This window comes from Delphinus delphis, chromosome X (genome assembly GCF_949987515.2).
Source record: "Delphinus delphis chromosome X, mDelDel1.2, whole genome shotgun sequence".
Classification (NCBI taxonomy): Eukaryota; Metazoa; Chordata; class Mammalia; order Artiodactyla; family Delphinidae; genus Delphinus; species Delphinus delphis.
The window spans coordinates 110470237-110484467 of NC_082704.1; the positions used below are offsets into that span (position 1 = coordinate 110470237).

The following is a 14231-nucleotide window of genomic DNA, read 5'->3' on the forward strand; positions in this document are numbered from 1 at the left end:
CCCCACACACACATACACACCCACGCTCAAAGAGACGAAATTTATACATATAGACATTTACCAAAAAATACAAATAAATTGCTTAGAACACAGATATGTTCACATAAACGTTGGCAGATTGTGATGCTAATTCTTTTTTTGTCCTTTCCTTTTAGAAAGATCCGGAGGGATTACCCTTCCAAAATCCTCATCCAGCTGTGTGCAGCTCTGCTGCTGCTGAACCTGGTGTTCCTCTTGGACTCGTGGATTGCTTTGTATGACATAAGAGGCCTCTGCATCTCAGTGGCTATATTTCTGCATTATTTTCTCTTGGTCTCGTTCACTTGGATGGGCCTGGAAGCATTCCATATGTACCTGGCCCTTGTCAAAGTGTTTAATACTTACATCCGAAAATACATCCTTAAATTCTGCATTGTTGGTTGGGGTACGTATAATTTTTGCTCACACAGTGCCTGGGTTTTCTCTGCTTTTTTCTCCAGTGTTTTGATTTTTAATCAGATAGAGACATTGATGAAGCAGGTCATACTTGGCAGGTTTCTAAAACAGCTTTATTCTCCTTTTCATGTTTCACTGCCCAGAGAGCAACCTCGTCAAGTCTCTTTCTAGAACACCTGTATATTTACCCTGGATTGGTTATGACCACAACACTCTGAGGTTAGGGCTATGAATCCTCTTTGTATCTCCAGTAACTAGAACTGGGGCTGGCACAGAAGGTGCTCAATCAATTGAAAATATTAGCTTGGTGATAATGAGGCCAGACTGTCAGTCCCCAAGCTCCCGGCCAGCCTCACTCTGCTCTGTACCTCCCAGATTCACACATGTGCACGACAGTGTGCTCAGCAGGGCAGAGCGAGAGAACGTACAGATAAAACCTAATGTAACTTCATCACCACACCGGCCCGGTATTTCAGATCATGCCACCTGTCAGTGGTGGATCACAAAGTCTTAGACGCCCCCAAGATCTTGAAGGTTTATTCATTCAACTCCCCACCAAATGTAGGAGCCTCCTGGACTTGACTTACCCTTGACTAAAGATAATTTAACCTCTGCTTGAATTTTTCTATTGTAGGGGAGCTCATTACCTTCATTAAAAAACAAAATTCAGCTGAGTACATTTGAAAGATCTTACTGGCTTTATTCACAACTCATGAATCGGGCAGCATCCCGTCTAGCAGATAGAAAGGAGCTCTGAGGAGCTGTACCAAGTGAAAGACTTTTTATAGGCAGAAGGAAGCAGGAATAAGGAAGTCATTCTGGGCAATAAAACGGGTTGGTTATTGCAAGGTTACTTTCCTTCAGGGGTGGCAGGGGTCTATCAGGCAGGTTACCTACCTAGTGCTGATAAGGTGATTTCGGATTGACTGGTTTAAGATTCCATTTCTGGGAGAGCCGAAGACTTAACTCTGTAATGGAGTTAAGTCTCAGTTTGGTGACCTGTGGCTAGCATAAGCGAATCCATTTTGGGCCTGTTGTCTCGTTTTCAATACCTTACAAGGCAGCCAATGCCCATCTTCTAAAGCTCCGCAGGTCTGTTTTTCCATTAAGTTCACTTGGCTCTCTGGTGGCACTCCAGCGGTCTTGGTTTTGCTCTCTCAGGAGAAAAAATAAGAAGCTGATACCTCTTCTGCCAAAGAGTCCTTTAGATAATCTACATGTAATGTATATGTATAATGCTCTATTTCTCAATGTATTTTCACACAAGTAACCCCATAAGAGACAAGTCAGTGAAGTTAGCAAGGCAGTTACTGCTAATACCAGGTGAAGAACCTGGCTCAAAGTGATGACGTAATTTACCCTAATTTCCACAGCTCGAGAACAGCCGAGGCTGGCTTTCTAATTTCCTTTTTTTTTTTTTTTGCGGTACGCAGGCCTCTCACTGTTGTGGCCTCTCCCGTTGCGGAGCACAGGCTCCGGACGCGCAGGCTCAGCGGCCATGGCTCACGGGCCCAGCCGCTCCACGGCATGTGGGATCCTCCCGGACCGGGGCACGAACCCGTGTCCCCCGCATCGGCAGGTGGACTCCCAACCACTGCGCCACCAGGGAAGCCCTCTAATTTCTTATGCATATCCCTTCCACTGTATTATAGCCGCCATCCCTCCCAGACTCCCTCCTCTTCTTCAGGCTAAATATTCCTTCAGAGACTTCCCCTGGCGGTCCCGTGCCTAAGACTTCGCCTTCCAATGCAGGGGGTGCAGGTTCAATCCCTGGTTGGGGAGCTAAGATCCCACATGCCTCGGGCCAAAAAAAACAAAAAACAGAAGTGATATTGTGACAAATTCAATAAAGACTTTAAAAATGGTCTACATCAAAAGATATTTTAAAATATATGTATATTAAATAAATATTCCTTCAGATATTCCCTATGCAATAGGATTGCAGACCCTTTTCCTCCCTTGTCATCCTGCTTGTTATTATATCTTTGTGAAGAACAACACCTTTCTAGAAAGTCACTTATTCCCAGAAAAAGAAATCCCTGCCTCTGATCTTGGGCACGGATTCCGTCTTCTTTGTACAATCCTGAATGGTCAGATTCCCTTGTCAAGGAAAAGCTCCACACCCCCAGTATTTTCTTTTTAGGAAGGTGTCTCGCTTAGGAAGTCACCGTATGTCAGGGTCTCCGTAAGGTACAAATACAAAAGAATTAAATGAAATATTATGTTAGATGGTACCAGGTAGCCCAGCCTGGCTGTGAGAAGGAATTGTTTTTTATTTACCAGAGCCTTGAGATTGTATGCCAGGCTGGTCTGTGTGCACAGAGTGTGAAGTGTCAGCGTGGGGTGGGGAGTGATGGGGTAGAGGGGTGAGACGGACTCCTTCCCAGCCCAAGGTCACTTTAAGCGGGGAGGAGCCTTTTCATTATGCTTCCTCTTAGCCCAAGCGCCCTGGGAGAGCCAGTGAGAGAGCCAGTGTAGTGGCAATCAACACCCCCAAATCAATCAGGTCAGGCATCTCAGTCCATCAACGGGTTCCAGATAATCAGTTGAGGACTTTGGGGTTCATAATGAAAGATTTTCCAGAAGTTGCTGGTAACCCTAACAGGTTGATTCTTTGGTGTATATTTTGGAGTCCTTCACTTTGCCTGCCACCTGACCCTTAAAATTACATTCCAGATGGGTGTAAGTTAAGGCTAACACTAGCTACCATAGCAGACAAACCCTGAAATGTCAGGAGCAGGTCATTTCTTACTCATGTGCAGTCCAGTTAGCAGAAGTGGAGGGGTCTCTGGTCTTGTGATTTTTCAGGAGCCAAGCTGCTGGAGACTCTGCCTCAAGACAGGGCTTCCGAGGTCGCTCTGAATTTGGGAGAAAAGAGTAGAGAATCTCACTGGAGGTTTTTATGGGCTAGGCCAAGAGGTGGAGCAAATCACTTCTGTCCATGTTCCATTGGCCAAGACTTAGTCAAGTAGCCACATACACCTAGCTGTAAGAGAGGCTGGGAGATGGCCAGCCACATGCCGGGAGGAAGAGAAACTGGGTTTGGTGAACAGCTCACAGTCTCTGCTATTTCAGAAGAAAATAGAACGTGATCTCTATTCTTTCTTCTCACCACCTTTGGTTATTAGAACTGTGTGTGACCAATGTTTCCCATCTTCCAGGGGTACCAGCTGTGGTTGTGACTATTGTCCTGATTATATCTCCAGATAACTATGGACTTGGATCCTATGGGAAATTCCCCAACGGGTCACCTGATGACTTGTGAGTACAAAGCCCCCCTCGGAATGTTAAGTGAACTGGAAAGCAGAATTCTCCAAGAAAATGGAGGCTCTAATCAGCATATCAACTGGCTCTCATCCTAATAAAATCCAGTAACATTTACAGCAGGCTTTGCAGTTATATATGTAATGAGATCAGCTAGTTAGAAAAGCCATGCTACTATGTAAGTATTAAAAAAATGAATTAGGAGGAAGTATTTCAAAAATACTTTTATAAGCCTCTGATAAAAATAAAATACCAGCTACACTATGTTAGTAAAGACTCATGGAATAGAGTTACTAGGATCTAAAGGGGATAAAATCTTTTAATGACTTCAAAGAATATTTTTTAAATACTTTCAATCACCAAGTGTCCTAAAATAAACCCTCTTGGAGTTTTCCCCCTAGAGCTATAAATGGCTGTGGAGATCAGAGGTTTTATCTTTTTTTTCTCTTGTAATTGTAGGAAAATGTTTCAGTAAAACAATATAGATTCATCGTTATCATTTTCAACCATATTTCAGCCAAAAAAAACCATAATATGTTTTCCCTGTTTTTTCCCCCCAATTCCAGTTGCTGGATCAACAGCAATGCTGTATTCTATATTACGGTTGTGGGATATTTCTGTGTGATATTTTTGCTGAACGTCAGCATGTTCATTGTGGTCCTGGTTCAACTTTTTCGAATTAAAAAGAAGAAGCAACTGGGAGCCCAGCGAAAAACCAGTATTCAAGATCTCAGGAGTGTCGCTGGCCTTACGTTTTTACTAGGAATTACTTGGGGCTTTGCCTTCTTTGCGTGGGGACCAGTTAATGTCACCTTCATGTATCTCTTTGCCATCTTTAACACGTTACAAGGTAAGCTCTACAGCACTAAATACACACTGAATGACCCAGTCGAACTGAAAAATATTGCTACTAATAGTTAGAGTATCTGCAAAGTGGCTTACTTAGTAGCTTAAGATATAATCATGGAAAAACAGATTTAACTTTGAGAAAGGGTGCTCTGAGAGCCTTGGAAGAAAGGCTAAATTCGTTAAATTCAAGAAGTGGTCCTTTTTTCCTCCTTATCCATCACTACCTCCTGGGAGGGAACAAACATATCAAGGGGAACCTACCAGGGAACTGTTTCTGGGAGAGTCACTCACTCTTCCTTCACCTGGTTCCTTACCTTTTTTCCCTTTAACTTTTTTATTGAAGTAGAACATGCATACAGAAAAGTGCACATACCCATAAGTGTCCCCGTGAGGTCTCACCACTCTGACCTCCTAGGTCTGTGTTTGATTAGAAGACAATGATAAATGTGAAGTCAATGGCAGCAGCCTGGCCCAGTGCTTAATCCCACGCAGTTGCTCTGCCCTGACATGCAGCGGGAAGGGCAGGCTCTGTGTGTGACCCTTGACCTTGGAGCTTCCCCTTAGCTAATGAAGCCCAGCCGCAGTCATGTGGGAGCCCTCTTCCATTGTATTCTTTTTTTTTTTCCTTTGGTCTCATTGTATTCTTTAGGAAAGCAAATTACTCATTCTTCTAGATCAGCATTATAAAAGAGTTGTCAGCTGTGATTAATTTTTTTTCTTTTTTTGGTTGCGTTGTGTCTTCGTTGCTGCACATGGGCTTTCTTTAGTTGCGGCGAGCGGGGGCTACTCTTCGCTGTGGTGCCCGGGCTTGTCTTGTTGCAGAGCACGGGCTCTAGAGTGCAGGCTCAGTAGTTGTGGCGCACGGGCTTAGTTGCTCTGCAGCATGTGGGATCTTCCCAGACCAGGGATCGAACCCATGTCCCCTGCATTGGCAGGCAGATTCTTAACCACTGTGCCACCAGGGAAGTCCCAGCTGTGATTAATTTTTCATGGACGCACTTTGGCATTAAAAGCGGAGCAGGCTAATAAGTTTACGTGTCCCTTGGTTTCCTTTTACTCCAAATCCTCTGTGTTGATGCCTTTAACTGCATTCTCATCCACTCGTTTTCATCTTTTGCTGGTGGCTTTTAGCTCCCAGAGCATTCTCCTGTAGTTCTTTCAGGCAATATAGTTCATTAACCTGAGATTGAATTCAAATGCCTAATTTGGCTACCGGTTCTTATTTTATTCGGAGGAAGCCAGTTAACGTGCTTGCTGGGTACATACAGTTGTTCATTTTTACCTACAATGTACAGTTCCTGAACTGGTATATCCAGGTGTTGGACAACTTATAAAAGTTTTATTTGCCAACAATGGCATGCTAAAAGTAAGAGACACTTATTTTAAAGAGAAAAAATATATGCCCAAATCACACTAATCGTAAACATGAAAGCAAGGTACCTCCCCTCGCATATTTACCGTGGAAACCGAACCTGCCTCTTTTTCATTTCCCTAGAATGACTTCTCATTAGAATATGAGTGGACAGAAAGAATGTATTGTTTCATTTATAAAAGGGAACTAAAGCCTAATTCACAGGGCTTTGGGGTTGATAAAAGGAGAGATGTATACAGGTTCTGATTTGGGCCTTGGGTACCCCCATTTTGATGTCTCCCCTAATGCAACCAAGTGTAGCTGCCCAGGGTGGCAGGTGGACAAAGGTGTGCAGTACTCGAGATATCAGTCTTCAGGCTGGGCACGTGTACCCTACTAGAGGCAAACCTGATATTTTAACATGAAGGTTTTAAAGCAGATAGCTTGGGGGCTGGGGAGAGGGAGAACTCAATTCGCCCATTCATTCTGCTAATATTTGTTCGCGTTCAAAGCCTTGGGGAGTGGTAGCGAGGGGGCTGTGTGGGGAGCCCTGCGCCGGCATGCAGTGGGGGGTGGAGGCAGAGCCTGAGGGCCTCTTCCCGTCTGTAGTGTTGTGGCCAGGACACCACTGGAGAATTTCCTTGAGCCTGTCACAGGGAGGCTGGAAGGTAGACAAGGCTATGGCTGCAGTGCCCCAGGCTTCGCAGGAAGGCCCAGGGAAGGGATATGGCTGTGGACTGGAGAGAAGCAGGGAGGGGTGTGAGACAAAGGAGGAGATGGCATTTGACAGAACTTGGAAACCGATTACGCATATGGAGGGACGGGGAGGTAGGAGCTGTGGACTGAAAGTAAAAAAGCACAGGGACTTCCCTGGTGGCCCGGTGGTTAAGACTCTGCACTCCCGATGCAGGGGCCCTGGGTTCAATCCCTGGTCAGGGAACTAGATCCCACCTGCTGCAACTAAGCCCTGGTACAGCCAAATAAATAAATATTAAAAAAAAAAAAAAAAGCACAATGTGAGAGCTGTGAGTTTCAATTTTCTTTGGGGGAATAGAGTCCGGGAGAGAGCCGCTCAGAAAGCTCTGAAGAACTGCTTCGAAGAGGTAAGGGGGGAGATCAGCATATGTGTGAGTTTGGAGAAGGGGTATGTACAGTCAAGCACACATCTCGGCAGAAGGTTACTGCTTGTCACAAGGCACAGATATCTTAGTTAATGCTTTTAGTGCTTTTCTAAGTGTGGGAAGATGCAAGAAACTGGGTTCATAAAATTTTCTCCTGAAAATACCTAACCATCCGAAGGCCTTTTCTACCAGTTTTCCCCGAGCACAGAGCGCCTCATGCCTGATCTCCATCCTGAAACCCTTTTAGGGTGTGTTGAATGTCAGTGACTGCAGTGGCTTATGACTCGATCCTTGTAGAGCTGGATGGCCAGCAACATTCTTTAGCTGGCAGAGCCTAGGTCTGAGCTGGCATCCTGGGTAGATGGCTCGTAATTCCAAAGATAGGGAAGGCCAATGACAGGATGTGAGAGGTGAGACAGTGAGTTTAATTTTGGACATATGGAGTGATATTCTTTTTACAAGTATTTTTTTAATCTTACAAAGAGAGTCCTCCCAGGGTGCCTTTCGAGAGCAAACTTTCCCAGGACTTCGGGCTTTATTTTCAATCTGCAAAATTTCATTTTGCCTATGGCTGCCAAAGGTTTTATCTTTTGTGCAGAGTAAGCTCATGACATTCAAGTCTTAGTTTGGAATTCATTGTGTTATGTTTTTCCCCCCCTCCCCATAGGATTTTTCATATTCATCTTTTACTGTGTAGCAAAAGAGAACGTCAGAAAGCAGTGGAGACGGTATCTGTGTTGTGGAAAGTTACGACTGGCTGAAAATTCTGGTACATATTTACCTTACTTTTTCTCCTTCCCTTAAAGCTTGAGGAAAAGACTGTATAAGCTAAGATCCAAAGCAATTAATGCCAAAGGAATATCGGGTCTGGAAATCAATGAATGGAGCCTGCTCGACACAAAATATCCATTGTGAACATTAGGGGAAAAAACCTAGTGAATTAAAAACCAATTACTCACATCTGGGAACTTAGTGAGCAATAGAATTAGTGGCCTGGCTGCTTCCTGAATGAAGCAACAGTGAAATTTTTAGAATTCATTTCCTTTCGAGTGCATGCTTTCCATTTGTCCAAAGAAATTTTTAATATTTACCTCCCTAACTTTTTAAGTCTTGACTCAACCTTTTTTCCACAGGTCCTGGTTGTCAGTGACTTCATTTATTTGTTATTGGGCCAGACTTTATATATAAGCCTTAGCATACATTTGGTTATTTTGAAGTTATTTTCAGCTATGCCCTCCTGGGTTATAGAGCAAATAGCTCATTTTTAAGAAAATAAGAAAAACGAGGTACTCTTTGAAAATCTAAATTCCTTTTGCATAAATATTACCCATGAATACAGACTTTGCAGTATTGCAAAGATCTGGTTGCACAAGATTGGAAAATGGCAGTACCTAGAGTTCCATCATTTGCCTGGATTGAAGAGCCATTAGTCATCACAGCAGGTCGATTTGTGTTCTTGTGAAGACAGTCCTTGGCTCTGAAATATTACCTAATTCAGAGGATATTTATAGACACAATCAAATTAGCTTGGCCTTTAGTTCCCAGAGAACATAGGTTACTTTTAACCAGGCAGTCATTTAAAGGACGAATGTATACAGTCTTAAATGAAAATACATTTTATCACACCAACCTGTGAAATGTGGGATTCTCTGTAAGATCTGGAAGCGAGAGATCAGTTGCTTAGAATGAGTTATGCTGTGACCTGTCTCCTGCATCTGAGTTTCAACATTCTGCCCTGTTTTTCTGTAATGCTTACCCTACTGTAGACTGGAGTAAAACTGCTACTAATGGTTTAAAGAAGCAGACTGTAAACCAAGGAGTCTCGAGCTCTTCAAATTCCTTACAGTCAAACAGTAACTCCACCCAGTCCACCACGCTGCTAGTGAATAACGATTGCTCAGGACTCACGAGCGGAAACGGTACGTTATGTCTCAATATGGTATTTCTCAAGCTAGTGCTTGTTGTATTAAAGCACTTTTATCCTTTAATGGCATTTTTGCTAAGCAAAGCGTATAATTACATGTATGACTAGTGGATCAAAATGTGGTTCCCTTATAAAAGAGAAAGTTTATTAATCCAAGTTCATTCATTTTAGAGCAGTTTTTTTTTTTTAAGATTTAGGGGTTGTTTTTTTTTTTAAAGATTTAAGTTTTCACGATGGGAATTGATGACGACCTAAAAGTTTTAATGTGGCAAATCCTGACTTAAGTATTGCCCAAAGACTTCAGTCCTATGCTGTTTCTGTGCAAGCAGTACCTAAAATACTCAGTAAGACTACATCAATTTTTTAGTATATCTATAATTATACACATCTTCAACACTTTTAAACCTGCCTATTTTTTGCTTGTCATGTTTGTTCATTCTTTTCCACAGCGTGGCTGCCTTGTGACAGTGCCCAAATCCCCATGAATATATCAAATACTGGAAGATGAATTGTGACCTGTATTGGTGACTATATATGTCTCCAATATACATACAGATCATTGCTGCTGTGCCTCCTTTACTCATTAATTCTGACATTTCTAGCTAGAACTTCCATTACGTTTTCTTTCTTTCATAAGACTGGGCAGTTCATTTCTCATAAAAACTTATCTGTTTCTCTCTTCTTTGGCTTCTTAATATGTCTTTTGCATTTTTATAAAAACTTAAATTCTGCTGGTATACTTTCTCCTTTCCTGGAGAATTTGCCTTTACTTATCATTTTAGAATATTAGTTATTTGCATGACAAATTCAGATAAATTTGTGAGAAGGTTCATATACTTACCAGATAATTTTCTAGCCTCCCAAAGGTGGGAGGTCCTACTGGTTTGTATAGACTTTTAAGATACAAGAGGAGGGACTTCCCTGGTGGCGCAGTGGTTAAGAATTCACCTGCCAATGCCGGGGACACGGGTTCGAGCCCTGGTCCGGGAAGATCCCACATGCCGCGGAGCAACTAAGCCCGTGTGCCACAACTACTGAGCCTGTGCTCTAGAGCCCACGGGCATCGCAATGAAGAGCAGCCCCTGCTCGCCACAACTAGAGAAAGCCCACGTGCAGCAATGGAGACCCAACGCAGCCAAAGATTAATTAATTAATTTAAAAAGTTGTTTTTAAATAAATAAAATACAAGAGGAGGTCTCTAAATCAAGGTTTCTCAACCTCGGCACAGTTAACATTTGGGGCTAGATAACTCTCTGTTGTGGGGCCTGTTCTGTGCATTTGAGAGTGTCTAGCAGCACCCCTGGTCTCCACCCACCAGGTACCAGTAGCACCCAGCCGTTCACCGCCCCCCCCAGCTGTGACAACTAAAAATGTCTTCCAGTATTGTGGAATGTTCTCTGGGGAATAAGATCGCCCCGCCCCCCAGTTGTTGAGAACCATTGCCGTATCAGATGAGAAACAGTTGCCATGGGGCCTTAGCTCTTTATTGTAGATACCAGAGGGAGAGCTGGGCTCGGTGCCAAGTTGCTATAGCGGGAGTGACTCAGTGCAGGTAAACAGAGTAGAGGCAGTGGCAGTCAAGGCTGATTCATAAGTTAGTGGGAGAAACCGAGTTCAACGTAGAGAAATCAGAGGTGTGAGCTGAGTCATCAAGATCCCTCAGAATCACAACGTATCAGTCAAACCTACTGGTTTGGATAGAAGTGTTTGGGGCTCCTAAAGCCATACTTTTCCATATTCTAGAAAGAACTCAGAGACGAAGCCTCACTTGCCTAGCCTGCCAATATGTTGCCATCCTTCGGGGAATCGGATTGAATGGAGGCAGCACATTTTGCACAACTGTTTGACGTGGCTGACTTCGCTGACTTCGCTGTCAGAAAATAGCTGACAGCTATTTTCCATGGCTGACAGTGAGGGCGGGGTACATTTTAGGTCAACAAAATGGCCACGTGTTTAATACCACATAACCTGCACATCAGGATCTGGGATGGATGACAGAAAAAGAAGCTGGAAGTTTAACGGTTTGTTTATTATACCAGGTCAAATTGTTCCTGCACAAGAATGTCCTCGAACCAAAATGCCTAAATCAGAAGAGCAGCCTCGGACAGTCACTTGCCCATCGCTATGCCCAGAGGTGGAGCTGTGTTAGCCACATCCGTCACCTAGTGTGTGTGAATACTACCTATTTCAGTTATGCCTTGGAGGCTTGGCTACTAGCAGCCATGTCACTCAGTACACAGGGCCACAAGCTCACAGCTTGGAAGAGACATCACATGTTGACTCTTTCGCTTCTGAGCCATGTAACCTTAAGCAAAGCACTTACTTTCTGACACCTTAGTTCCATCGTCTGTGAAATGGGGATAATAATAGCACTCATCCCGTAGGGTAGTAAATGAGATAATTCTTATAAAGTTCTCAGCACTGTCATTATTAGTATAATTATGGCATGAACTAACAGTTGGGCTTATTATTCAGCTTTCTACATTGTCTTCAAATGGTGTAACGGTCAAAAAGATGGTGCCAAGGAGCTAGAGGATCTCAGCAGCTGTGCCCACCCCACCCCTGCCCACACACACACAATTCAGGGCCTGCCTGGGATTGGGGAGGCCCACCTGCTCCCTGGCCTGGACTCTGAGGTTGGACTCTGTTGTTTCCTCCTGGGAATCAGTCTTATCCTGATTTAGTCAGAGGGGCTGGTTTAGTGTATGAGAGATGATTTTTTTTCTTGCCAGGACTGTTGTCACTCTGGGTTTCTCTGGTACAAAGTTTTACTTTATAGGAATCTTAGGGAACTGAGAACCTTGTGAGGGATCTCTGCTAACCTCTGGGAGAGACCAGAATATTACCTTAAGTTAAATTATACATACGCTACTACTTGAAGGCAATATATGTTCAACCAGAGTTAGGAAATGGGCCTTTTAAAATGAAAAGCATTGCTTTGCTTCATATTTTGACCGTTTCATTTAAAAAAAGCTGCCATAGAGAGCTGGTTTCTGAATCATTCTCCAATTTGTTTTGCTTACTTTGAGTGGTCTTAGGAAAGGAATGAAAAGTAAATAAAATATGACAATATATCAGACTTTTTTTAAAAAAAGACATGCTCTACATGTGCATACTTAAGAATAAAGTGACGTTTGTTTATTTTGAAAATGCTTGCTATAGGAGCAGTTCCACGTGTAGATGTATTTCTGATGTATCTGTGGGGAGGAAGGTGATCTCCGCGTCCTACTCTTCCGCCATCTTCTCCTGTCCCCTGAAAATGCTTTCTGTGGATACTTTATGACGCTGATTTTGTTTTTCCTCATACAGCGAATGCTTCTACCGAGAAGAATGGTTTTTCTTTCAGTCTTCAGAATGGAGACGTGTGCCTCCATGATTTCACTGGAAAACAGCACATGTTTAATGAGAAAGAAGATTCCTGCAATGGTAAAAACCGTATCGCTCTAAGAAGGACTTCAAAGCGGGGAAGCTTACACTTTATTGAGCAAATGTGATTCCTTTTCCTAAAATCAAAGCATGTTGCTTGACAGTGTGAAAATGTCCAATCTTATTTTTTACACAATGTGAGTTGTATGAAAATCAACTAATTTTATACTCAGCAACTTCTGGAGGAGCATAAGCTAATTGAGCGCAATGGTTGCTATTGGAAGAGGAAACCAAGACGTTATACCATGGTTCTTAGACATTTGTGATTTGGTTTCTCATCCTTCATTTTAAAAGAAGACTGGTTTTAAACAACACACTAAGAATAAGACTCATTTTTAAAAAATCAAAGTAGTTCATTTCCAGCCCCAGTTAAAGATGCCAAGTTATCTTTGATAACATATGAAGCCACTGTTGGCTTCAGCCTGTTGGTGAGTTTCGTCGTGCATGCCTTTGTTGTAAATAAGATAAATTCTAGTGACCCACATGTCAAAAATCTTACTTCTCCATTTTTGGTATTTATTTTCTACTGTGTAAATTTCTTTCTTTGTAGAATCACGGTTGTGCTGTTGTGTCTAATGTGATAATTCAGAAAATCCTTGCTGATTCAGTGACCTCTAAAGCTCCTTTTGGAGATTATATGGGATGTGAAATACAGGAACTTCACTGAAATCAAGAAATAATGACGCCAGCCAGACTGGAAAAATGTAAGCAGATAGTGCCACAATTAGCTCATATAGTGCCTTGGAGTGAGTTAGAAAAAGGTGCCCCCACTGGGCAGACACAGCCCCATGGGCTCGTGATTTGGCAAACAGAATGAGGGCCATATTTTCGCCCCACTCACCCTCTTGGATGCACCGTTGTTCAGGGTGGCACCTGTACAACCGTACATAGCATCCGATACTGACACCCATCTCCTGACCTCTTCCCTAATCATCAGATTATGGGAGCTGCACCAAGGTGTTTAGCTGAATACCTTGGGCACCGAGAGGGAAGGAACTGTAATCTAGACCATATGGTAGAAAAATCATGATGTGGAAGCGATACATACACTGCCACTTCTCAAATCCCCAGAGCCTTTCAGAAGAGGGGAGTAGAGTAGGATTACTTTTTAAAAGAGATGTACATTAAAAAAAAATCATATTGCTGTTCTTTAAAAAGCAACTGCATGGTACTTTGTTGATTGCTATGACTGGTACACTCTGGCCCAGCCAGAGCTTTAATTATTTTTTTTTAAAGAATTGTCTTGATGAGTGTATAGTGACAAGGGGGAGCAGCTATTGGGAACAGTGAACTATCCTGCAATGCTATTGTTTCCATATGTATCAAACCCTGATTGGTCCTAGTCATAGCGAGTCTGTCTTGCTTCCTACCTACAACTGCTTGAGCAGTGCCTCAAGTATGTCCTTACTAGGAACATTTCAAAAACCTTTAGTTAGGTCTTTCGCCAAGGTTCCCTTGCATATATTTCAAGTGAATGTTGTATCCCAGACTAACCACAGTAATAACGTAATACACTTCTGTGAGTGCTGATTTGTCTTTGCAATATTTCTTCTCCGATTTATTTAATTGTCTTGTATTTATACGTTAAAATTGACAAAAATGTTAAAATTGCCAAAATAAATTTGCAGTTAAGCCCTTTAAGTTCGAGAACTTTCACAAAAGGAAAACATTTGTGATCTCTTTCCCTGGTGGTGGAGCTTGGAAGCGGTAGGACCACCCTGAGGAAGGCAACTCGACAGTAGCATCCTTTGGCAGGCGGCAGGCACGCTGTGACCGTGAAGTCGGAGCAAGGATTGTCCTGCCTCCCGCGATTGCTTTCTGAGGTCTCTTTTTCATTTTCCTCTTGCTCTTTCAAGATTAT

General features: G+C 42.9%; 1 protein-coding gene across 1 annotated transcript in view; it reads left to right on the top strand.

Moving 5' to 3' along the window:
- The window catches only part of ADGRG2 (adhesion G protein-coupled receptor G2), a 113386-nt gene extending 99381 nt beyond the window's left edge, over window positions 1-14005 (top strand). Inside the window, exons 23-28 of the mRNA XM_060002365.1 lie at window positions 156-424; window positions 3597-3696; window positions 4266-4549; window positions 7688-7789; window positions 8787-8939; window positions 12254-14005. Coding sequence (XP_059858348.1) covers window positions 156-424; window positions 3597-3696; window positions 4266-4549; window positions 7688-7789; window positions 8787-8939; window positions 12254-12438 — 1093 coding nt within the window. The 3' untranslated portion in view covers window positions 12439-14005. The remainder of the gene's footprint in view (window positions 1-155; window positions 425-3596; window positions 3697-4265; window positions 4550-7687; window positions 7790-8786; window positions 8940-12253) is intronic.
- The last annotated feature ends 226 nt before the right edge of the window (window positions 14006-14231 follow it).